At 37.0% G+C, this 26320-nt stretch overlaps 1 protein-coding gene across 1 annotated transcript; it reads right to left on the reverse strand.

Annotated features, from left to right (window-relative positions):
- On the reverse strand, positions 1–26320 carry TGFBR1 (transforming growth factor beta receptor 1). The gene is made up of 10 exons (XM_006096476.3): positions 26297–26320; positions 25043–25067; positions 23635–23880; positions 20302–20532; positions 15881–16111; positions 12156–12323; positions 11400–11556; positions 9676–9800; positions 7757–7887; positions 1–4470 (listed from the first exon to the last, which is right to left on the reverse strand). The coding sequence occupies exons 1-10, from the start codon at positions 26318–26320 to the stop codon at positions 4345–4347; spliced, it is 1464 nt and encodes a 487-aa protein (XP_006096538.2). The 3' UTR covers positions 1–4344.

Below are 26320 nucleotides of genomic sequence, written 5' to 3' on the forward strand. Positions count from 1 at the left end.
TTACTTGGGGGAAAAGTAATTTATTTGCATTGTTTCCATTGTTCTACTGTAGTGTTAGGACTTGACATTAAGTATCACTCTTCTACTTCCTATTTACAGTTCATTCAGAATATTACTACAAATACAATATACATACTTTAAAAACTTATGAGGAACTGCAGTTTTTGTTTTTCTCTCCTCTTTACAGGTTTCTCAAAATCATTCAACTTAAAGGAAAATTTATATGGACATTTTCTGTACACATCTGAAAGAGCAGAGATTACATGATAAAAGCCAAAAGGATTTTACACAAATACAATAAAATACAGAAAACAGAAAGTAAGATGTTATTTGGGGTACAAATATAAACAATACAGTACCATTTGAGTAATGTAACAACATAATACTCACGCTTTATAGAAATAAAACTGCAAACCTGGAGAATGCTCTGACAAATATTTAAACATATATATACAATGAGGTAAATGTACCTTGGTCTCTTGAGAGGTAATTTAAGTTTAAAGCAATTGACATTTTGAAGCATCTCCTTGACATATAAAGAAATAGCAAACACCCCATTCCATTGGCACAATGTGAAAAAGGGATTATCAAAACACAGTTCATCATATTCATTCACAAATCTAGTTAAAAAAATAAAAATAAATTCAATGAAGTTCTTTTTAAGCTTTAAGAAACAGGTTGAATGTTATTAACCACATTTTTAAAGTTTACAATTAAAAATAAGATTGCATAACGGGATGGAAAACTTTGAATGTACTGACAATCCTCAACGTCCTAGAAGTCCAGCATTCCTAGAGAGAGGGCCATGGCTAACCCAGTGTTCCAAAACAGACATAAGAAGCTGTACTACATGTCCAGAGCTATCCCTAAGATCTCAAAAATATGTGAATTGGCATTTTTTGCCAAGTTGTAACAGAATCATAATTTGGAATCTCTATTATCTGGAGCCAAAACACCGCCACAATCAAGAAACAAAAAACAGGTGACTTACAATTGCTCTTTCAGTGTGAGGATAAAAATTAACTCTTGATGTGACATGTCCAATGGGATACTGATTTTGTTATGCATTTTAATTAGCACTTTGCCATCATGTTTTACAGAATATTCTATGTGACAGTTCTCAGATGTAGAGAAAAATAAAAGGTAACTCATGCATAAGCTGCAAAGTGGCCAAGTGACCAGTTACATTTGTAGTAAGAACTGAAATTTGGAATTCTTGATGGCATGGCACTCTATACCAACTCAAGGCACTTCTTGAGCACTATTATTACAGTAGAATTATAGGCTCAGCTCTTTGGGCTTCCCCCTGTCCTATAGGGAATACAATTGGCCACGGCTTCCGGCATATCTCCCACTGCCATAGCTGCCACTCGCTGGCCAAGGCTGAAGTCAAAGTAGGGCAGCCAGCAGGACCATCATCTGCCCGATCTCCAACTTGGAGACCCTTCTCAGTAACATCCAATATTCAAGGAAATGAAAAATGAAAGTATGTCCCACAACTTCCACAACCATTTTAGATATCACGATAGATATCAAAGTCAGCTATTTATTGGAAAGGCTGCTGGGGAAGGGGAAGGGGAAGGGGAAGGTTGGCAAGGTTATGGTCTCTGAGTCAGGGATCAGCAGGAAGGCAGGTTGAAAGAAACAGAGCTGAAGTTATAAAAGGAAGGACCATGAGTGTCTGTGCCCCCATAGGCCATACCTCCCCATCCTCATTCCTCCAGGGTACTGACAAAATGGATGTGGACAGGTAATTTGCCTGAAGGTATATATTAGCCAAGTTGAATCTTAGAAGGTGAGCATCTGAAGACAGGCAGTATAAACAAAGGCTTAAGTTTCTAAACGACAAAATTAATACTCTAGTCAAACTTAACTGCAGATGATCTGTTTCATTTTTTAAATTACTTTCATTTTCAATATTAGCCAATTGAGGTTTATCAAACTGTCATTAGCCAAACAAGGAACTAGCTGCAATATGTAAATAAAATTTAGAACTAAATTTCAACTTTAAAAAAATTCCCTGACTCATCAAAAATACATTTTATCAACTTAAGAAAAGTATAATTGTAACTCAATCTTTGATTTCATAAACAATATAATCAACAAAATTCGATTACCTTGTATGAAAGTGAGCAATCACATGTCACAACTTTAAATCAGACAAGAACTTTTGGTAGGTTCTTAAAATTATATAAAAATAGTTTGTGATAAAATACATTGGTCCCCTGGATTTCATAAAGCAGATCTGGTAGGTTTAGAAATGGCAGGGGGGGGAAGAGTGCCTAATCACAGAGCTAGAGATTATTAAACAGGAAATATAACACAATTATAAAAACAAACCTGTCAAACTCATATATCTACTTTAATGAAATTACGGAAACTACAAAAATAATTCAAAATATTGGAGTCAAAATATTAACTTCTAAGGACATTTCCCCATGACATTTTTAAACACATGAAATTGACACTAAATTCCTGTGTAATGTCATTTTTTCTAAAATTACTTTGGTTTTAAGACCAAATAGTCTTTCAAACTTAGTCTATGTATAAGAGATAAGACATTATCAGAATGCAGTTTAGTCAGCGTCAATGGCCACTACCTCTTACTGACCTGAATACTGTAAAGGTTATTCTAACTCTTTCACTGGGAAATCGACGGCACCATAAAGTCAGTGTCTGCCTCACAGCTAAATAGTTTTGCCCCTCAGAATAAGATCACAGTGATAAAGAAAACGTTAAAAACTGTAAAAGCTCTGCAAAGACTTTTAGCACTGGAAGTAAAACCAGTTGTTATAAGCTAGTTTCAACTTAATGTGAGAAGACCATGACCAGTTTATTGTAAACATTCAATTTGACCAAAAACATTTGTAAATGGAGAACCTATACTCAGAATACGCTTTAGCTACCACTCTCCCAAATACCACGAGTGTGCTGAATTTATTACAGAGCCATGTAAATTAAGCAGTTAAAATATCTGCACACAGAAGGAAAGACTGAATTAAAAGCTGCCTTCCTCAAAATGTAGTGACACCTCAAAACCACACTAACTCTAACCTCAGTTACAGACAGAAAACCCACCAGTGACTCCTACGTAACAAATGTGACTCTCTCGCACACCTGTTATCTACTCAATTAACTACCTTTACCTTCCTAGAAAAAGGCCTATCATTTAACATTAACCATATTCTAACTTTAAACGTAATTCATTTCTTAAAAAAATAACACTGTCTTTGATCACATAAAGAACAAAATGGCTTACAGAATGCCACACAACTTTCCACAAGCAGCTAGACAAATTTTCCTTTTTAGAAAAATTAGTCTGTATGCTACCAATTTTAAATTAAAGTACTATAAGCATCTAGAGTGCCACTTGATATTTTTTAAAGTATACTTAGACAACACAACTAAAATGCAAAACCCTGATGAGAGACTATCCAACATGACCATGATAACAATTTACCAATTAATGCCACTTCACTTCTTTAGTGGTTTAAGCACATTCTGGTAGGAGAAAGGCATTTTCAAACTGGAATACAAAATGACATCAGAAAAACTCTCCAAAAAAAAAAAGCAAAAGAGAAGATGTCTGGTTTACCCAGATAAACTATCTGAATTGAAACACTACAGGTTTTAACACGCACAGACTTTAAGCAATTCCACTCATTTCCATTACAAAGACACAGAAGTGGCACTTACTGGTATAGTACAATCCCATTTGAAGGCATGTAATATTCTGAATATGTGAAAGAACGATAATAGTATACAAAATAAAACTGCATAAATTATGTTCTTCACTACTATATGAGGTCATTTTTAGACTCAAGCTAAGAGTTTTTTAAGTGTTAGTTTTAAGATCCTGAAATTTACAGAATAGTACATTCAACGTCTGAATCAAGAAAACTCTTTAGTGGTTCAGAATCCTCTGAGAATGTACTAACCAGGAGTAAATTCTTTCTTTAAAAATAAGAAATGCTTCGGATAACTCAGCAATCCAGCTCCTTTACCCTTAACAATGATCTTCAGCACAGCAGAGTTACCTAACGTTAAGACCAGCAATTTTAGCTTTAAAAAACAAAAAGTTTTGTATTAATAAAAAATAAAGGTAGACTATACAACACTTTGTAACTGTCCTGGGAAAGAAGAGTTCATAGTGCACAGAAAGGACCCACATGGCTGATTCCTGGGCCCAAAGAAACCCTGGGAAGTTTTAAATTGACCTATTACACTGTTGCAAAAGGAGCAATATCCTTCCGTTCCCTCTCAGTGAGGTAGAACAATTGACCTCCCAAATTAGAGCCCAGGAGCAGATCTGAAGAAAAGGAGAGTTCAGGCAAAGCCGCAGAGTTACATTTTGATGCCTTCCTGTTGACTGAGTTGTGACAAAGTTTTCTTAATCCGCAAAGCTGTAAGCCTCGCTGCTCCATTGGCATACCAACATTCTCTCATAATTTTAGCCATTACTCTCAAGGCCTACAAGAAAATACAAGAAAAAGAATTAATACATGCACTCTATCAATCCATCTAGATAAGAATATAATTTTTTTTTTAAATATATTTTATTGATTTTTTACAGAGAGGAAGAAAGAGGGATAGAGAGTTAGAAACATAGATGAGAGAGAAACATCAATCAGCTGCCTCCTGCACACCCCCCACTGGGGATGTGCCCGCAACTAAGGTACATGCCCTTGACCGGAATCGAACCCGGGACCCTTCAGTCCGCAGGCCGACGCTCTATCCACTGAGCCAAACCGATTAGGGCTAGATAAGAATATAATTTATCTGCGAGTTTTACTTCTAAATGACATTTCTAAATGTACAAGTTTTTTGTTTGAGCATTTGTAATACCATGTGAACAGAAATAACCTAAATTCCCATTGATGAGGTACCAATACTAGCAGCTGGAAAGGAGACACAGAGCGACTCACTCACCTGAAAAAGTTGAATCCTAAATCAGAGCTCTGTAAGGCAAAGAAGGAACTTGACTCACACTAATTTAGAGGGAAATTCAGGCGAAAAATAGAAGCATTAGCTAAAAGAGCTGGAACCCCAGATACCTGCCCTTCCCCCTTCCCTACCCCAGTAATAGACTAGAGGTTTGTATCTGAGAGGGTAAAATAGAAATTTCTGACTTGGGGAACATAGATGAGAAAGTTCCATACTGACAATACACTAAATGCTAAGACCATAGGCTTTCTCCCCAAAACACAGGCAGCAACATGTACATACTACGCCAGGCAAGAGCCTGGAAGAGTCTTCCCTGGAGCATGTGAGCAGTCCTTAGAGGAGAGACCTGAAGGGACTGAGATCAGTGGCCCCTGTCAGATCACTTAAAGATTACAGTCAAAAAGCTCCATTCCTGTGCACAGAGCTTCCTATAAGCATTCAGTGCCCTGTTTTTAAACAGAGCATGAGTTTCATCAAACATTTGAGAAAAGTCTATAAAATGCAGAAGCTGACACAAACAGAAAAAAGCAGCTTGGAGAAAACAGAAGCTGTATACAGAGAAAAAAAAAATCAACAATCTATCATTAACATCCTCAAAGAGATCCAAAAAATATGGTATTGGATATTTCATTGATAGGTTTTTATTTCTGAGGTCTAACATTCATAATCAGAGTTGAAAAAAGAAAAGAGAGGGAAATGAAAGAGAAAATCAAATAAATATTTCAGAAACATTTCCTAGAAGTGAACATTTGTTTCTAGATTAAAAAGGACCAAGTGCCCATCACAGACATATATTCATTCAACAAATATTTACTGAGTACCTACCACATACCAGATTCTGTCCTAGGTACTGGGGATATGGCAGTGGACAAACACAAAATCCCTGCCTTCATAAACCTTATATTCTAGAGAGTTAAAGCATAACATTAACAAATAAGCAAAATACATGGACTGTCAGCGGTAAGTGCTAAGGAGAAACATCATTTAGGGAAGAAGATAAAATATGCTAGATGAGGAGGATGCTTTGTTGTTGGTGGTGTTGTTAACCCTCATCTGGGGATATTTTTTCCCACTGATTTTTAGAAAGTAGAAGGGAGGGGAGGGGGAAGAGGAAGAAGAGAGAGAGAGACACAGAGGGGGGGGAGAGAAAGAAAGAGAGAGAGAGAGAGAGAGAGAGAGAGAGAGAGAGAGAGAGAGGGAGGCATCGATGTGAAAGGTACACATGGATTAGTTGCCTCCCACATGCGCCCAGACTGGGGCTGGGGATGAAACCTACAACCCAGGTACATGCCCTTGACCAGAAATCAAACCTGTGAGTGGGCAGACACTGTAACCACTGAACCACGCCAGCCAGGTCAAGAGGGATGCTATTTTAAACAGATGGAGAAGTAACATCTCATTGACAAGGTAACATTTAAGCAGAGACCTAAAGGAGGGGAGGAATGAGCAAACCAAGAAACATGAAAACATGTGATCCAGGAAGGAGAATTCACGACAAAACAGGCAAAGAGAATCCCAGGACCAAAGGTGAGGGATATCCCAAGATGAAAGCTGTACAGCTGGGTTAGAGAGCAACCAATCCCGACTGGAAAAGGTCAGAAGGTTCTTAAAGGCACTTCTTTAGTCAGTTTCATCTATTTTTTAAAATATGTTTCAACTATTGAGAGGAGATTTATAAAACCCTAGGAAAGTGAAAAACTGAATTAGTGATAAGTACATAAAAAACTAACTAAATGGAGAAAAAACAAACTGAATGGCATTAATTCAGCATGATGTGGTAGTCACTGCAAGTTCAGGTATGCTCTTAAACTTTTCTTGATGGGTAAAAAGCCACCTATCTGTTCAGGAAGAATCTGTTCGAATTATAGAGTAAATACACAAATACTCAAGTCTGTACTGCAGTATTAAGATCAAATTTTTCAGAGGCAAAATCCAGCCCAATTTCATTTGTTAAACATGCCGATTCTTTGCACACATAAGACATATCTGGGTCTAAGTACATGGTTTTGTTGGAGATAGCTAAGGAGAGCTCTTGATGTCAAAGGTTCTACTGAGTCCTACATTATTTTGAGATGTAAAATCAACTACTTAGTGGTCAGCTTTTAATTCCTCCTAAAGTACAAAACTTCAAATCTGGAGGGAAATGTTCTGCCTCACCAGTATTATGATTAGTAACAGGCAACAATTAAAGATGGATTCCATAAAATTTGTCTTAAAAGTTCTTTAAATTTACAACTACAAAGAGATTTCTAAAACTTTTTGTAAGAGCTAGGGTTGAGAAGCTCAGACACTGTGGGGGGAGCTTTTTCCCCAAATTCCTGGTGAGTGATCATACGGGCAATGAGAAGAATAAGATATAAAACTATCAGAACCATCTTCATAATCATCTTATCCAAGTTCTTCATTTTACAAAAAGTCATGCTAAAGTTAGAGAACTGAAGGCATTTGCCCAGTGTCGCTCTGAAATGGTACCCAGGCTTGACCTAGAATACTGGTCTCCCGATTCCTGTCAGCACGCATCCCACTATTCTGGACTGCCCTGATTGAAGGGAAGTATTCATTTAAAATGCAGGTGCTTTGGTTATCGGCAGGTCCAAATAAACACTGTTCTCATGGCCAGTGCAACTACACCATGGCCCTTTCAATGTGCTTAAAAACTAACATGAAAAACAAATTATTCCGTTTCACTCAGTTTAACTGCTATGAAAAAGAAAAAGAGAACCTGTGTCTGTTTTCCTTAAAGAAAAGTAGCAAATTTGCAGTTACTAAACAGTAGTTTAGAAAACTGCATAGTGTCTAAAAAAATACTCACTTCACAGCTCTGCCATCTGTTTGGAATATTTGGCCTCAACTTCTGTTCACAAACAACTTTTCTCATTTCTTCAACTGATGGATCAGAAGGTACAAGATCATAATAAGGCAGCTGGTAATCTTCATGAATTCCTATATTGGTAAAAGAAAGAAAGAAAAAATGGATTTTAAAGAGTTTACTCAGATAATGCCAGACCATTCTTTGACCAGGCAGGAAAGGAAGTCCTGAGCGTGCTATCACAGGGTCCCATTACTAAACTAGGTGAGTGAACAGGGTTCACAGCTTGCTCTGTCTCATCCGCATCTCTATCAACAACCTACCTCCCTAACCTGATTGGGCTCACACCTTGAAACTATATATTACTGTGGGATCATAAAGGGCTATTTGAATGATGATGAATTATGAGCTGTGGGGACTAGATTGATAGTTTCCTCTAGAACTCTTAAGAGTTTTAATGAGTTTTTCTTCCATGAGTGCATGGCCTCTCACTTGGCATGGGGATATACCCTCTATCACTGAGATGGGAATCCTACAAGACAAGCCTGAGGTGCAAATCCCTTCCTCTACTTGCATCTGTCAATGACCTGTTCTCTCTGCTACAATGCAGAGCACACTCTGCCCCTCACTGCCTCAAAAACCTGAGACCCTAGTCCAGTGATGGCGAACCTATGACACGCGTGTCAGAGGTGACACGACTTTTCTTTGTTAAATGGCATTTAAAATATAAAATAAATATCAAAAATAGAAATCTTTGTTTTGTTTTACTATGGTTGCAAATATCAAAAAATTTCTATATGTGACACGGCACCAGAGTTAAGTTAGGGTTTTTCAAAATGCTGACACGCCGAGCTCAAAAGGTTCGCCATCACCTAGTCTCATCCAAGTGTGGGCTCCCAGATAAGAGCCTTTCTCAAGGAAACATCAAAAGTGCTCTACCGCCAGAACCGGTTTGGCTCAGTGGATAGAGCGTCGGCCTGCAGACTCAAGGGTCCCAGGTTCGATTCCGGTCAAGGGCATGTACCTTGGTTGCGGGCACATCCCCAGTGGGGTGCGTGCAGGAGGCAGCTGATCGATGTTTCTCTCTCATCGATGTTTCTGGCTCTCTATCCCTCTCCCTTCCTCTCTGTAAAAAATCAATAAAATATATTAAAAAAAAAAGTGCTCTACCTAAAACTAAATTTAAAAGTTAAAACAGACCTGGTCAGCATGGCTCAGTGGCTAGAGCATCAGCCCACACACCAAAAGGTCTCAGGTTCAATTCCTGGTCAAAGGGATGCACCTGGGTTGCAGGTTTGATCCCTGACCCCGGTCAGGGCGCATGTGGGAGGCAACGAATCAATGTTTCTCTCTCTCGATCTCTCTCTCTCTGTCTCTCTCTACCCTTCTGCCCCGCTCTTAAAACACACACACACACAGGAAAAAATATCGTCACTCCTTGAGGATAAAAAAAAAAAGTTAAAGCAAACTTACGTCAAAAAGCAACGTAATGGCGGTGTAATTGTACTGTACTCTGTATACCTAATTTCCAAGTTGGGAAAAATAACCACCATCTCAGGAGGAAAAATCAGTTTGACTCAGGTGCATGCTAGACAGTTTCCTGGGTGACCACCAAAGCAGTCATCCATTCAACATAACTCTATTTCAAGAAAATAAAGGGTTAGAGTCTGATGCCTTCCAAGATTCAAGAGGAAACAGAAAAGGAATATATTAGGATAAAGCTGTGCATTAGGTAAAGCATGTCACGTTGTGTTCCCCCATTACAGGTTTTGGCTCCTTTATTTTCTTGGCACTCTCCTGATCACCTGGTGAGCATAATTTCAGACTGTTGATGTGTTTAATTTCATTCAATAAAAGAGAAAGCAATTCTTAAACAACTTCTGTTTCATGACAAACTGTTGAGGAAAGGGGAAGAAATTTACCACCAATGGAACATCTTCGAGCTATTTCCCAGAATACTAAGCCCATTGCATAGATGTCAGCACGCTTGAAGGATTCAAAGTGTTTCATATTTATGGAATCATCTAGAACTTCAGGGGCCATGTACCTAAAAGAGAAATCAGTATTTTATTTTATTGAATGGTGGCCATATTATTTTTGAACTGTTTAATAAATTTTCTTTTACTCCTGAGAATTAAAAAAGAAAAAAATATATATATATGACTTTCCCCCTCTTTCAGCATGGTACTGCTGGGTTTTTTAACTGACCCATCCTTATAAATATTTACCCAAAGTAAAGTACAAAGTAAAAAATCATTCCATTACTATCACACAGTGTTAATGTTTGATGAATATGCTTTCAGACATCTCTCTATTCATACAAATACAGTATTACATAACTGAGATCATATTAGACTCAAGAAAAGTATTATATAACCATACTGGCTTCCAAATTAATGGTGTCAATTAAACCCTAATTGCTACCTGCCTTATAATCTTAGTTTTCAATGAAAGCCACAGGAAACAACTGTGACTGTTAACAAATGTCCTGATGCACACCACCTACTTTGTCATGTACTTTGCAGGAACTATTTATTTTAATCTAGAAGTCTCCTCATTAAAATCGGGTGGACAATAGGGCAGGGACATAGCCCAGGGAAGAAAATAGTAGATTAAAACGAATGCTAATTTTCCTATTGATGCCACAGTGTGGAGTCCTGAGGTTTCAAAAGCCCTACTAAGGTTACAGATCAGGACCTACAAAGACCTGTGGCAACCACTGTACTGCAACCAGAGTTTAGAATTCTGAGAGTCCCTATTGAATCCAGAAGTCATAAATACAACTTAGATAAAGCTTGGCTCACTTCAAGGCCAAGGTGGTAGTTTGAAGATATGTTGTGTTCACAGGTTCAAATCTCAGCTCTTCAGCTTACCATCCATTTAAGAGGTTGGCCACATTACATAACCTCTATGAGGTGTATTCCTCATCTGTGACTTGAGAATAATGACACCTACCTAGTTAGATTATTTTGAGGACAAATATTTACTGAGTATCTACTATGTATTAGGCACTGTGATGGATACTGAGAATACAGATTGCTTCCAAGTGGCCTACAACCCAATGGAATATACAGACAAATAAATAATTACACCATAATGTGTTAAGTGCCTTAACGGTCCAATTTCAGCATGCTATGAGAGCTGTTGGCAAGAACACCTAATAGTCCAGGAAAGGCTTCCTATGAGAAAGAAAGGGTAAGTACAAGTTAGGGAAACAGTAGGGGAAAGTGGACTCTAGGTACAGCACATGCAAAAGTTTTAAGGAAGAAAGGCAGGCATATTTTCAGGAACTGAAAATAGTTGGGATAGTTACAGTACAGCATTTGAGGAGGGCATCAAATGAGATAATATATTTAAAAATTTCATTAAAATGATTGGCACACAGTAGGTACCCTATAAACATTAGCTCCTATTGCTATTATTATTAACATCACTAATGAAAATATTTTCTGGAAGGACCATCTTTCATCAGCAGGCTTCTTTTTAAGTCAGGTAACCTTGGTTTCTGAGCAGATAAAACCATAAGATCTTCTACCTGTGGCCAATCTAATAAAGGTTGAGTTTCAGAGAAAATATGTATATGCAGATGAGAAGGAAAAGAACTTGCTTTTAGAACATATTAAAGACTATTTATTCACAAGTATACCGTTTTGTTCCCACTCTGTGGTTTGGAGCAATATCAATTGTATCTGTGGCTGAATCATGCCTTACTGCCAGTCCCAAGTCTGCAATACAACAAGTTCCGTTCTTCTTTACCAAGATATTTTTTGATTTCAAATCTCTGTGAGCAATGGCTGGTTTTCCTAAAGAAAAAGAAATGAAACATAATTGCTTAAAAGGTAGTACCAATCACAATTTTTACCTGGGTCATTACTTAACAACCTCAAGTGAAACAGGTAGCAAGTGGATAATCACTAGAGCATAGAGATTTGTTGGTGTCTGATATCCTACATAGCACAAAAATCATAGCATAAACATTTAATAACTAAAACATATTTAATTTTTCAACTGTCAAAGGGTCTCATGCAGTCTTATCTCAAAGTCAAATATAATTTTGTTAGATGGAAGATAACATTTATATAGCATGTTGACATTTATAAAGCATTTCCACTTTCATTTGATACTACACATAAAAAATACATCTCTTAGACTTGAATTCTGAAATCAATATCCTCAAAAATCACGAGTAGGAAACTGAATGCTATTTTTAAGAACTCACAAAAATATCAGTATTGTTACAATGACTACAGGATCTTTAAACAAATTCCTAGATTCCTGACTCCATGTGAGATTTTCAACAGAAATATAACATCTCCAATTAGACTGACTTCCTACAAAAATGTTCTGAACAGACACTAGATCCATGGGAATTGAAAGTGAAAACAGGATTGCTTCATGTTACCTTGGGTACCAACAATCTCCATATGAAGATGGGCAAGTCCACTTGCTGTGGACAGAGCGAGTTTTATCATTCCTTCCACAGTAACTGTGTATCTGTTCAAATAATCGAAAAGGGATCCATGCTCATGATAATCTGACACCAGCCAGAGCTGAGTCCATGTACCATTGTCTGCAAAGTATAATAACAATATTTCAGACAGGCTGTAGAACATTTACAATTTATTTGTTCAAAAGTTATCACTTTATCCCAAATCCCACTACAATATGATCGAACCTTAAATTTGTAAATATTTCCAGTTGGTCCAACGGTTGTGGGTTATTGTTAAGCTGATTAACATTGTTAAGCTGTAAATATTTCCTTCATATTTTCCTGTATTTTCATTTTGTCTTATACTTTTACATATGCATCCTTTAGGTCCTCAGAGTAAGCCTCATATCCTGAGATAAGGCTGGATGACTAATCCCATTTAAGAGACAAGGAATCGGTGAAGGGCTGAGGAGGGGGTGAAAGCGGGATGGAGGGGGCTAATGGGGGGCGGGCGGAAGGAGACAATCTCTAATGCTTTCAACAATAAAGATAAATTTTTAAAAAAAGAGAACGACAAGAAATCACAGTTCAAAGATGGTAATCTTGAGTCTACAGAGACAGTGGTAAAGTGGGAACTCTTTAGTGCCTAGAAAAATGCCTGGTTCAGGTTAGGTGCTCAGTGATTGTTTCTGGGAGGAAGGAAACAATGAAGGGAAGCAGGAAAATGAGAAGTATCAGGACCCTAGTATGGCCACAGTGTGGAATGGAGCAGTATGGAACAAAACTCAAAGTGAGGTGAAATGAAGAAATGCAAGCTTTAATGAGAGGCTCTGAATATAGTTAACAAAGAAGCCACACGAGATGATTATGACTCTAAGACTTCATAAAAGTCTATCACTGGCACACGGAAAAACTGAGCCAGAACTGAAATGTCAGGAGAAGAAAAAGTTGGGACTGAACCCAGTTTTACACACATGAGGTGATTTTAAACCTCAAGAACTAGGAATGTATGCACCAAAAGTTCACTTGTAAGCTGATGCATGAATTTGCAATGTGTTTTCCCATGGGAATCAAGGTAAAGGTTTTGGATAGGCTGGTCCGCAAAAGCCTATTTAACGTACAAGTAGCTAGAAATATATGAAAAACCACATTTCATAAAATTGTGAGAAAAAGTATTACAATAGTAGGAAGCAGCACAATTCAGTAAACGATACACACCTGAAGTCATTGTGACCTGAGTTCAAATCCAGGAGCTGTTATTGACTAAGTGACTTCAGACAAGTTTCCTAACCAGTGAGCCACAGTGTCTCCCTTTACACAACAAGAATACCTTACTTTGTAAGACCATTAAGAAGATTTTAAAAATAGAATAACAGATTTTTTTAAATGCATTTAGTACATTAAAGCACTTAGTTCCATAGCATGGGACATGAGAATTTAAAATGTGCTGTTTCTTTCCTCATTAGTTATAAAACAAAAGACAAAACCCAAATTGACATAAAACAACTTCTATATTTTGAAGGCTGTTATCTGAAGGAAAGCAACTCTGATTAGAAGAGATCAAGAAAGATGTTTTCAGAAGATTCTGGAGGGGATTTTTCAGTACTTTCAAAAGGATTTAGAGATTCATGATACTAGTTCTTTACAAACTTGTTCTTCATAAATTGATTCTGTTCAAAGTGTACCTTGTCTCTTCCATGACACAGATATATCACTACTGTATCTGCCTACTTATTATCCATGACTGAATTATGAAATACAAGAAATAAATAGGAACGCAGGCAGACGGAAGACAGAATTTTCTGAGGTAATTGACAAGAAAAGCAGAAGGAAAAAAGATATGTAAGAGGCTGTGCATATGTAAAAGGTTATCTGGGTAGATTTAACTAAACCAGGAGAATGAAGATAAGGGAGAAGGGAACTGGGGTAGAGGGGCAAGGGAAGAGCCAGCAAGGTCAGTTAGTTCCCATGGTGACCACCAGATGACAGCACCAGCTTGGTTGCTGCTTGAGCAAATGCAAAGAGAAAGCTCAGCCCACAGCAGCAGGAGCATTTTGTGCCAGTTTGCGACTTGGAACATGCCTAACAGAAAATATTTTCAGGAAACCAATAAAATATATTCAGATTCAGTCTCTAATTCTAACTACCAGTTTTCAAATAATACAAGGAGCAAGTTCAGAGACAGTATAGGAATTCAATTAGTAAAATCCAGACTGATAAGCCCTACAGGACAAACAATTTAGTTTCTTCAACAAATAAACTGCAAGAAGAAAAAAAAACAAAAGATGGCGAAGGAACCTAGAGATTTTAAGGGACTTAAGATTAAAACCAACCAAATGCAATGTGTGGACTTTGTATCCTAAAATGAATAACCAATTGTTTAAAAATAATAATAATAAGAGACAGCTGCAGAAATTTAAAACTGACTAGATATTTGATATTTTTTAAAGTGATAATAGTAGTGTGATTATTTTTCATTAAAAGTTCTTTATAATCTAAAGATACAAATGAGAATGTTTATGGATGAAAGATATATTATCTGGAATTGGCTTCAAATAATTTAGTTAGGGGGGCAGTGTAGGTGAAATCAGAGATCAAATATGATTGGCAATGAACTAATAATTATTAAAGGTGAGTGATGGAAGTTCATTATACTATTCTTTTTTATATAATGGAAATTTTCTCTAAATAAAAGTTAAAAAATAAACAAGTAATAAATGCTTGTTGTATATAAATTTGAAAATACAGAAGCAGAATGAAAAATCAAATCATCCATAATTACCGAGTTTAAACACTGTTAACAGTTTGAAGCAATAAACGTTGAAAAAAATGGGAAGGGAGAGAAGGAAAAAGATAACTATGGTTCTGGCCAATCTCAAAAAGATAATGATAGCATTTTTTTAAAAATAGGGAAGCTGGAAAGCATTTGATTCAGGTTAGGAATAATGAGAGTTGAGTTGTAACATACGTCTCTGACAAAAGCTATAGAGTAGAAATTGTAGACAAAAGATAGTAGGTGCAGCCAAAAAAGTATTTCAAGTACAGTCTGAAGTCACTGCTCACAGTCACCACTCATTCTGACTCTCCCCTGAAAGGGCTTCCTTGCTTCCTCAGCATCTGATCTGACCCTGGACCTTAAGCACCTGAGCCACAAGCAAGGAAGTGTCAATGTGGTTTTGGAGAAACCATGTATCTACTTAATAATCTATTTAAGCCCCAGGGAACTTAAAACAGACTACACTGAGAAGTTTTTTTTTACTCTCCTTATAAATAAAGTTATTAGTGTATATCAGAATGCTCTTAAGGTGAAGAGGTTAAATGGAAACAGATATCTGGGCTCTATCCTACCTCAAAATGTTGAGCAACCCGAGTTTATAAGTTTTTCTGTATTATGACTTTACTCAATAACTAACTGTCCAGAAGCAAAATAACAAAGCACGTGGCTTTTTAAAAAATTAGCTGTTATAAAACAATTAGAGATTTAGGAACAGGTTGTCAAGAGTCAAGGAAATCTTTAAGGAGTTCCTGGTTCTAAAGTCTTCTAATATATTCCATTTGACCAAATGGGTCTAATCTATATGACACACATCTATTTTTCTCATTAAATTTGACAGGACTCAGTAGCCATATCTGTAAAAAGGCTTTATTAAATAGATTTTGTTACTACTACACTCAAAGGAAAAGTAAATGCTACTGACCTTTATTGTCTGCTGCTATAAATCCCAAGATGTTTTCATGACGTAACATTACAGTTTGATAAATCTCTGCCTCACGGAACCATGAACGTTCTTCTCTAGAAGAGAATATTTTCACAGCAACTTCTTCTCCTCTCCACTTTCCTCTCCAAACTTCTCCAAATCGACCTTTGCCAATACTTTCTTGTAACACAATAGTTCTTGCAATTGTTCTCTGAACAAGCAATGGCAAACCTGAAGATAAAAATAAATAGTATTCAATACAAACAATTAACAAAAGTATGGGCATCCAACACCACCATAGGAAACGTGTAACTCTTTTAAGCTCTACTTTTAAGGAACTTACAATCTCAATGAAATAAAGACCACATTTGCAGACACAGTAATTCATGATAAAAGGTAAATAATAAATACATTAAAAGAATCCAGAAACTCCTGGCTAGAGGGTCAAGGTAGGCTTTGTAAAGTAAGTTGAATTTAGACTGGCCTTTACGGAGGGATACCTAAGGAGAAGAAAAGGAGGTAAGGTATTCAGGTAAGAGGAATATGCAAGCATAGGTACAAGAAGGAAATGAATGATACATTTTTAGGGAACCAGCTTAGATAAACAGAAAGGAGATGCATGTAGTAAAGCAGTGGAAGAGAAGGTAAACTGTCACCAAAATGTGACAAATACTAGAGATACCAAGCTCAACATGACCAATGAGAGCTGTGGGTAAACGAAGAACTATTAAAAATGTCTGAAAAGAGGCTATGTATGGAGAGAAATAATTTTTTTAAAAAACTGATTTTAGAAAGATGAATCTGGTAACAGTTTTAATTGTGGGAGGAGAAAAATATGTGAATACAAGACACAAAAATAAATTCTGGCCCAACTTTTAATAAATCAGTAAATTATCACAGAAACAATTTCAAGATAGGCAATTTACTTGCTAGGAACTGGCTGCCTATGCAATACTAGTATCTTAAACAAGTGTCTAGCAATTTACTTTGGTAATTTTTTTTTTCCAACTGAACTTGCCTTACTCTAAAACGCGTTTTTTGAAATATTGCCACACGTATTTCATTTATAGAAAAGGATTTACAACTACCTACAACATTTAAGTAACACTGTATTTGGGACTATTCCAGTTCACCTAAATAGCTGACAATTCAGGACCCATGTAAATGGGATGGTCAAGATAGGCTAATGGGACAAGGAAAGTTTTTGTTATTCCCATCACCCTTGGATTCTAGATGCAGACCTAAAATTAAAAACCACATCTAGATTCATCATATTATCTACATTTGGTTACTATAACCACATGAATATCTGAGCATTTTCAAAAAGTAATAATTTTCTTCTAAAGACAAAAATAAACAAGTCTAATTTAGATCTCTATGTTCTCTGCTTTATTCTTCTGTACCTTGAGAAGAGTAAACTTCAATGGGGAAAATGCTTCACATTAGTGAATAGAAATAAGACCTAAATAAAATGCATACATTATAACAGATCATAAGCATGAACAAGACATAAGGAACATTGGTATGAGACTCACTCTCTTTCAAACACTGCACACATATGCATGCTCACACACACTTGACGATCCAATGACAGCTTAAATATGGACACATGCACAACCTGAGACTCAAGTTAATGCAACAGGGATTAGGTTAGCTCTTCACTGTCTTCTCTGCAGTTCCCAAGTTAAAAGTAGTCTCTGAGAGAGATAGGACTTTTCCTCAATTATGGCCCTGGTATTGAGTAATAAGCATGTAAATTCATAACATGAAATGTTTAGTTTTACCTTTTCCTCAATGAGTAAAAGAACTAAAAGGGGCATTATGTATATACATTTTATTTACTCACAAGCATGAGTCCCATGCATGAGGTAGCAGGCAATAAGGCTTTATAATGAATAGAAGGGAAAGAAATGGCATTTTCTGTTGTCATTCAACAGACAATAGCTTCTGTCTGGATTAATCTGCAGGCCATTTAGCACCCAATGAACTATGACAGGGAAAGGAGGCCTTCAACTAAGCTTTTTTGTACAATGCAGCAAATAGATCCTGTATGTCAGATTTTTCTTCCAAATATCTTTTCAATAAGAGTAACACCTGTCATTTGGATATATGTTACCATTTCCCACGTGTTTTCACACAAACATTTTTGTCTCACTTGAACCTCATAACAATCTAATTACTTGGATTTTAACGATGAAATAACTCAGACATGAGACATCAGCTAACTACCCCAAACTACAGTTACTTGCAAAAAATGTAAACAAGTTTTTGCAGGGTAAGGCATAAAAGAAGTGAAGCTTTCACAGAGATCACAGAGCTGTAATCCCTGATGGATCTATAACTATAGATAAAATGGAAAAAATAACAATTCAAGACTTTACTTCATATCTATATCTTTAAGGTAAATAAATGTATTCTTATTGGAAAACCAACTGCCATCCAGACAGTAATTTCTTTTGCTCCTTTAGGTAGGCTTGTTCCCCTGGAGCCTATGCCAAGTGGCATAAGTTGCTTTGATTTCCCTGGGTCTAAGTTTGGCAACAAGAGACAGGTCCAAGGGATTAATTCCAAATGATCTGTAGCTACCCTGATTTCCTGTGACTTTTGGTCCTTGCTTATCATATTTTGGTCCAGAATAACTTTTAGAATAAGCCAGATCTTCTTTGGGGAACTCTTTGGAATAACTCAGAATCAATGGGAAATCCCAGGGAAGCCCTAAAACAATCTCCACTCCTCTACCACTTCTGCCCAAAGACTGTCGCATCTTCAGTACTAAGTCTGCTCCATCTCAATTCAACCTCTCATTGCTTCCTTCCTCACAATGTTCTCAGGGGTCCCTAAAGGCTGCCCTAAGAGATGTGGGCTCCAGTGCCCTATAAGTCATAACAGAACTCACTTACTAAATATATATATATATATATATATATATATATATATATATATATATATATATGGCGCCAAATTCTACTGAAGAAGACTTCAGGTCATGAAATCAGTTTCTAAATGAACAGATAGATATATGCATCTTTCCTGATGCATATCCATCAATATGTTAATTTCCTTAAAATAAATAGGCATTTGACATTTATGTGAACTTTATTAGCAGATGTGATTTTGTGCTTCAAAGTCATATTCTTCCCCTAGTCACAACTTCTGCTTAACGTTCCTTTAGTCACTTGGTGATAAAATTAGTGAATTTTTCATTATATATTTTCAAATCTTCATTTTACCCATAAATATAACCCTTATTTGAAGTTGATTTATACCTTTCAAAGGCGATAGTATATCTCATTTAAAGTCCTAACAAACCACTTTAAGTAGTATTACCAAGTATCTGTTCCATATTTCTGATGAAGAAATAGAAGCCCAAAGAGGAAACATGGTTTGACCAAGGTCAGGGAGCCAAACAGTAACAAAGTGTGCACTGGAGTCTAGCTCTCTTAATTCCTACCTGAGTGTCACATTAAAATACTATAGAGGATAGAGGTCTTCCTCTCTTAGTATCCTTCCAAAGCAAGAAGTCAAAAATAAATCCCCTTTGGTTTATACATAAAGCAGTGCTATGTCAAATTCCACTTCTGAGAATAATTCTGGCAATTTCTTTTTTTAAAAAATATATTTTTATTGATTTTTTTACAGAGAGGAAGGGAGAGGGATAGAGAGTTAGAAACCTCGATGAGAGAGAAACACTGATTAGCTGCCTCCTGCACACCCCCTACTGGGGATGTGCCCGCAACCGGAGTACATGCCCTTGACCAGAATCGAACCTGGGGCTCTTCAGTCTGCAGGCCGACGCTCTATCCACTGAGCCAAACCAGTTAGGGCAATTTCTTAGTCTATTTCTAATCCCACAAAAAGTGACCAGAACTGAGAAAAGCAAACATCACAGGGGCCATGGATCCATCCAGTTATTATATTAAATAACAAGGTGGTTAGACTTTTTTCTGAAGTGAGAAAATGACGAAAAATTCATAAAAAAGTAAATAACCTTCACAATTTGAAACACACTTTCTGTCATGCCTGTTTCTGTTCAAAGACAAAAATAAAGCTGTTAAACAATCCTAATAGAATGGGTAGCTGCATATCATTTGAACATCTTTAAACTCAGCCTGACCTATATGAGAATAATTCTTCTTATTCTTACTATCACATGGAGTCCTGAGAAGGTGAGAATACTTTGAAATTTACACAAACGTAAAGCTGATATACTGACTTATTTCAGTAAAAGTAAGTTCTAATCTGTCTACACTAAAGTAGCCATAGTCAGATATAGACCAAGCTTAAAGACCTTTACTAGGCTCAAGCTGGACTAGTATTCACACTATCCCAAGTTTTAACACACCAAGTCAAGTGGCTCAGCCAATTAATTAAATAATGCAGTTAATTTTTAAAAGATTTCTTAGGAAAAACAATTATATTACCTGATCCAGACCCTGATGTTGTCATATCATAAATTAAATCTTTTAATGTAGTACCCTCTGAAATAAAAGGGCGATCTAATGAAGGGTCCTCTTCATTTGGCACTCGATGGTGAATGACAGTGCGGTTATGGCAGATATAGACCATCAACATGAGTGAGATGCAGACGAAGCAGACTGGTCCAGCAATGACAGCTGCCAGTTCAACGGGACCAAGGCCAGGTGATGGCTTTCCTGAAAAAGGGCAAGTGAAATAAATATAAAAAATATGATAGGTGGCATCCACAATTTCCTAATTCTCCACATTTCCTGTAGTTGGCCACTACCACCATTAGTCATAGAGCCTCATTACAGCAGCTCACAGGGCTGGAAACCAGAACAAGTGAGTCATTCAGCCTTCTCCCATGGGTTCTCCTTTTATGATCACCAACTTAGTCAACATTCACTTGTTCTTCCTGCATTTTTCAGCCATCTAAATAAATAACAAGGCCAGCTACCACCAGTATTCTAGGACCTCCCTATTTATTACTCTCATGGTCACTAATAAAAGAACTAGATGAGCAAAAGTTAAAAAAATAAATAAAAATAAATCTAGATAGAGCCTCACTACTCCAAAACAATTCAGTTTAGTGTAGGTATGTGTGTGTATATATGTATATATATCCATCAATTTTGTTCAGGCAAAATATATTCTTTGTTTTTTTATAATAAAATTTGCATGTGTATACTATCTTCTGTTTTAATCACTTGAGTTTTTAATTCAAGAGCACTTATTTTCTTATCATCTCTTTTAATAATTATTGCTTTACATTGTTTCAGAAAGTTTTCTATAATAATAAAAGTGTAATATGCTAATTAGACCGGACAGCTGAACGACCTTCCGGACAAAGCCACAGCGGGGGCCGAGGCAGAGGCAGTTAGGGGTGATGAGGCAGGCAGGCAGAGTGATTAGGGGCAATGAGACAGGAACGCAGAGGTGGTTAGGGGAGATGAGGCAGGCAGGCGAGTGGTTAGGGGTGATCAGGCAGGCAGGCAGAGTGATTAGGGGCAATGAGACAGGAACGCAGAGGTGGTTAGGGGAGATGAGGCAGGCAGGCGAGTGGTTAGGGGTGATCAGGCAGGCAGGCAAGCAGTTAGGAGCTAGCGGTCCCAGATTGCAAGAGGATGCAGGCCGGGCTGAGGTAACCCCTGCCCTGTACATGAATTTTGTGCCCCGGGCCTCTAGTTAATTATAATTATTTTGGCATTCATCCTGAGCCTTGCTAGCTCACTGCACACCACCATTTCTTTAATAGCACATCTTCTCCATTCTTGATATCCTTATTTGGATTTATTTCTTATAACATAGAATTCTAATTCTAGTAATTTCTTTCAGGAAGAGTATATGTGTGTCCTTATACCAGTGATGGCGAACCTTTTGAGCTCGGCGTGTCAGCATTTTGAAAAACCCTAATTTAACTCTGGTGCCGTGTCACATATAGAAATTTTTTGATATTTGCAACCATAGTAAAACAAAGATTTATATTTTTGATATTTATTTTATATATTTAAATGCCATTTAACAAAGAAAAATCAACCAAAAACATGAGTCATAGGTTCGCCATCACTGCCTTATACGCTGAATACTTAATTATCTAAAGATGCCTTTGCCTTTATATATGAAAAATCTTGGCTTGTCTAAAGAATTTTAAGTAACATTCACTATATGATGTTCCACTGCCCTCTAGTATTTTAAAAAAGCACAAAATCTGAACTTTTTTCCCTTTTATAGTCAATCCGTGTTCACTTGTGCTGAATGCATATACATTTTTTCTTTATTCTTGAAATTGGCTTGTCTTTTATTATATGTATTTAGATAAGTATTTTTTCATTAATTTTGCATAGAAAGTCTACTCTTATGTCTTTTTCTGAAATATTTATACTAAGCATACTGGATCACCTAGATCTGTCCTCTGTATCTCTTAATTTGCTCACCAACTGTCTTTTTCTCTGAATTGTAACAGTTTCTCAAGCTCATCTTGCCTTAAGCTTGTCTCACACTTGACTATAAAATTATCGTATCCAGTCTGCTGTTCATTCTCAATACTGCATTTTTAAAAATAATTCATCAATCAAGCTTTTCATCTGAAAGCAATCTTTATCAACTGTGAAATGCCCTCATTTTACAGTGAACAACTGAAAAATAGACTTTGGTCTGTCTGAAAGTTCTTCCCTATCATGTGGTAAGTCTATTTCAAAGGGTGACATCTACTCTGATTTATCCAGTTCACTCCTTTTAAACCACTGAAGCTTTTCATTTGGTAATTTTTTTGTTCTTTGTGTATCAAAGACCTGGGAATAAGGAATTTGTGCATTTTTAGCATTAGAAATGAAGTGAGGCCTTCTCAAGGTTTTGTTGAGTTTCCATTAAAATATTTTAAGTCCAAATAATGGAAATGGAGAATTCTGGAATTACCATTTTGTCATATTAGAATTGCAGATGCTTACAAAAAGAGCCAGAAAGGTTAATACATTGTTTGCGGGTAGTTTTTATCGCGCGCTAACAGGTGGCTCTACTTCTTACAGTCAACGTAAAATGTATAAATACGTTTCCCGCGTACAATGTGTTAAGAGTCTGACAGAGCCTGGCCACAGGGAGCTTCCTGGTCATGCTGCAGACTCAGTTGCACTTTGCTGTTATCACATGTACCAGGTGGGGGACTGCTGCCCTTCTCTAACTGGTACTAGTAAATTGTAAAGTTTCTCACAAGTGCAGGCATGTGGGCAGTATTCTTCCATTAATTCTGCTAGCATTAATATAGGTCCCCCCTATTTTTATATTCCTTTTGATTACTATAGTAGAAATTTGAGGACAGAATTAAGTGTGCTTAGATTGACATCTTAAACCAGAACCTTAAATTAATCTAATCCTAAGAGTTTATTCTTGAAATTTCTAGCTTTTCCAGAACATTTTTTCATAGGGCAAGGTGAAATTACAAAATGAGGGCATCTGGACTGTTTAGTGCTGCTTTCAATTCCCACCCATTATTGATTGCTTTAAAAGGACAGAGCACTAAACAAGAAAGAAAAAATTCACTCTGAAGACGTTCTGAGGACATACTGCTGTGGTGAGCAGAAAGTATCATGGAATCAACCTCTCAAACAACACACACCCAGGAATCAGGATCTTGGCTACTCTTATAACCCTGCCACTGTGGACAAGTTTGTTCTTGTCTCTAAACTGAACAAGCTGGGGTAGACAATCTCTAAGATCCCTTCCAGTTCTAAAATCATAGTCAGAGTCTAAAGCTTTCCTTTGTAGTATCAAGAAAAAAAACGTCTTATGCAATAACTTACCAACAGTTGGAAGTTCTATTTTATTGCAGTGGTCCTGATTGCAGCAGTATGTTGTAGTAACAGACCCAGCTTTTGAAGATGGTGCACATACAAATGGCCTGTCTCGAGGAATTAGGTCGATTTCAGCTATACACATACTATTGTGTATAATTTTGTCTGTGGTCTCTGTGACAGAGACAAAGCAGAGTCCATCTGTGACACAAGTAAAATTGTCTTTTGGGCAAAGGAGGCAGAAACACTGTAATGCTAGGAAAAGAGAACAAGATTTTATTAGAAAATATTCTCAAGGTTAACATTTTGAAATTATCCCATATTCACTATAAGACAGTCCTGATCTTATAGTAATTTCTTCGCACTTTTCAAAAAACAAAACTCTTTATTCCTCTTAGGAGAGTTGAGAAGCACATATATGTAAGAGCCAAATATGATAAAATTTGGACCAAGGTTCTTGTCTAATGCTTTTTTGCTTCCAAGTATAGAGAAATTGTTACATGCAATATCATCAAGGTAAAGCAAGCATTTGCCCTCCCGTTTGAAACAAAGTACAGTATGGTTATACTTACTCTTACTAGTCCAAAACTATGCATTCACATACTCCCCCTATCGAAGAGCAATGTATGAAAATACTACAATCTTCCAATGTAGGTTGGAAATGCTATTTGGGTGGACTTATGGTAATGGAGTAATGGAAATAGATTTGTATTGCACCACTCTTTTCTCTTGTACAAACCCTGGGAAAGACATTTCTCTTCTAGCCAGGATTACGGTGCTTTTTCAGTAAGCCAAGGAGACTGCACAGGTAACAATACATATGTGCTCTAACAAAACAGGCAACCTGTCTACAGAAATGACTAGAGAAACACCAGCTCCATGCTCACTTCTATCTATTTGATCTTTATGGCTCAACTCAAGGAGTGACCCCTTTATGGTAGTCTTCCCCTAATTATCACCAATACCTTTCTGTGCACACACAAATAGACCTTCCACCATGCTCTCCAATGATTAACTGTTTCCCAAAGCACACACTGCTTTACCAGAATTGCTACTTTTGTTTTTCTCTCCCCTATGAAACGCTAAGCTCCTTGAGGGCAGGGACCCATATTAATCATTTCTGTAAATCCACATCTAGCATTGAGTCTGGTATGTAGCAGTATTCAAAAAATACTCATTGACTGAACAACAGAATAGGCACGTACATTTCACTATGATCTCATGAAACTACAAAGCACATTTACTTCTTTAAGTCAAATCAAACTTCCCAATTACTTGTTGGCAAGAAAAAAGGAAGAGTTCGTGTATGTAGAATGGCCACCTATGACGAGGCCAAGGAAGTCTATACTATCTAGAAAGAGTGGCTAGGCAGACAGGCAGGTCAGAACGAAGCTAAGTCTCTGAACAGCTAACTTACTGTGCAGGCCTGAGTTGTTCCAATACTTCACATTTCCCAAGAAAGGCCTTCTTCATTCAGGACTGGCCCTTGGCCAGTTCCTAGGAAATGAACTCTGAATCCTTGAAATATTCTCCCTGATAAGAATGCTGCAAGCCTGTGTGACTGGGCCCGGATAAAAATCCTGGATACCAAGGTTCTGGAGAGCTTCCCTGGTTGACAAGTGCTGTCACATCATTGCTGAGCTATGGAGTGCACCTGTGCCACTGCACTGGGAGAGGACACCTGGAAGCTTGCACCTAGTTTCTCCTGGACTTCATCCCATGTGCCCTTTCCTTTTGATGATTTTAATCTGGGTATTTCCACTGTAATAAACCATAACCATTAGTATAACAGCTTTTCTTAGTCCCATGAGTCCTTCTAGCAAGTCTTCGAGCCAGAAGTAGTCTTGGATACTCCCACCTGCTAAACCCAAATTCAGGAATGTCAGGATCTCCTCAAGCAGCTAATTCTTGGTTGCTGGCTTCATTAACATACTTGTCTATTCTATTTCTAGATCAGAAAAGTTTTACCTTAATCATTATAAAAAAATTTGTTTTTCTTCATAGATAGTTCAGCTATTTCAATGATCTCTTCCTTTTTAGGAAGTATAAGAGACGCTGTCATAATCTGACATTTAAAGACTGTTAAGATAAAGTAATTACTCATGGTGAGGTTTGGTGGTGGTTATAGGTTCCTTGAGTATCCTAAGGAGGGATTCTGAACCAGAATTCCATGGACTGGCTTTAGAGCGCATGAATCCCACAAAACTGTAGGCCAAATGCTGTTATGTATTTATTTGCCTTTTCAAGGAGAAGTTTTATAGAATTACAACGGGTCTGTCACCCATAAAAGATTAAAACCACCATCATAGGAGATTGTCATCGTTCTCTCCTGAGTCCTCTTTACCCATAAGTACATTCAACCAAGGTTTTCTAAGTATTAGCTTTTTTATCTGTTACTCTACCAAAATCTTAGTACACAAAGATTAATAACTCATGGTCACAACTCTTGAACAAGAGTTCCAAAGACTAGTGAAGGAGAATGTTACAATATAATATGGTAATTGCTATATATAAAACTTCTGCCATGAATACTCTCCGAGTTCTAACATCTTCACAGCTCCCTTAGAGTACATGAAGTAACAGTTCAACACTTGGTCTAACAAATAAAAATTACTTTTGGGTTCTAATTTACCACTCACAAAAATGCTATCTAGGGCCACACATGTCTCACCATTATGACAATCATGTATTTCAT

Source organism: Myotis lucifugus, unplaced genomic scaffold (assembly GCF_000147115.1).
Source record: "Myotis lucifugus unplaced genomic scaffold, Myoluc2.0 scaffold_180, whole genome shotgun sequence".
Taxonomy (NCBI): Eukaryota; Metazoa; Chordata; class Mammalia; order Chiroptera; family Vespertilionidae; genus Myotis; species Myotis lucifugus.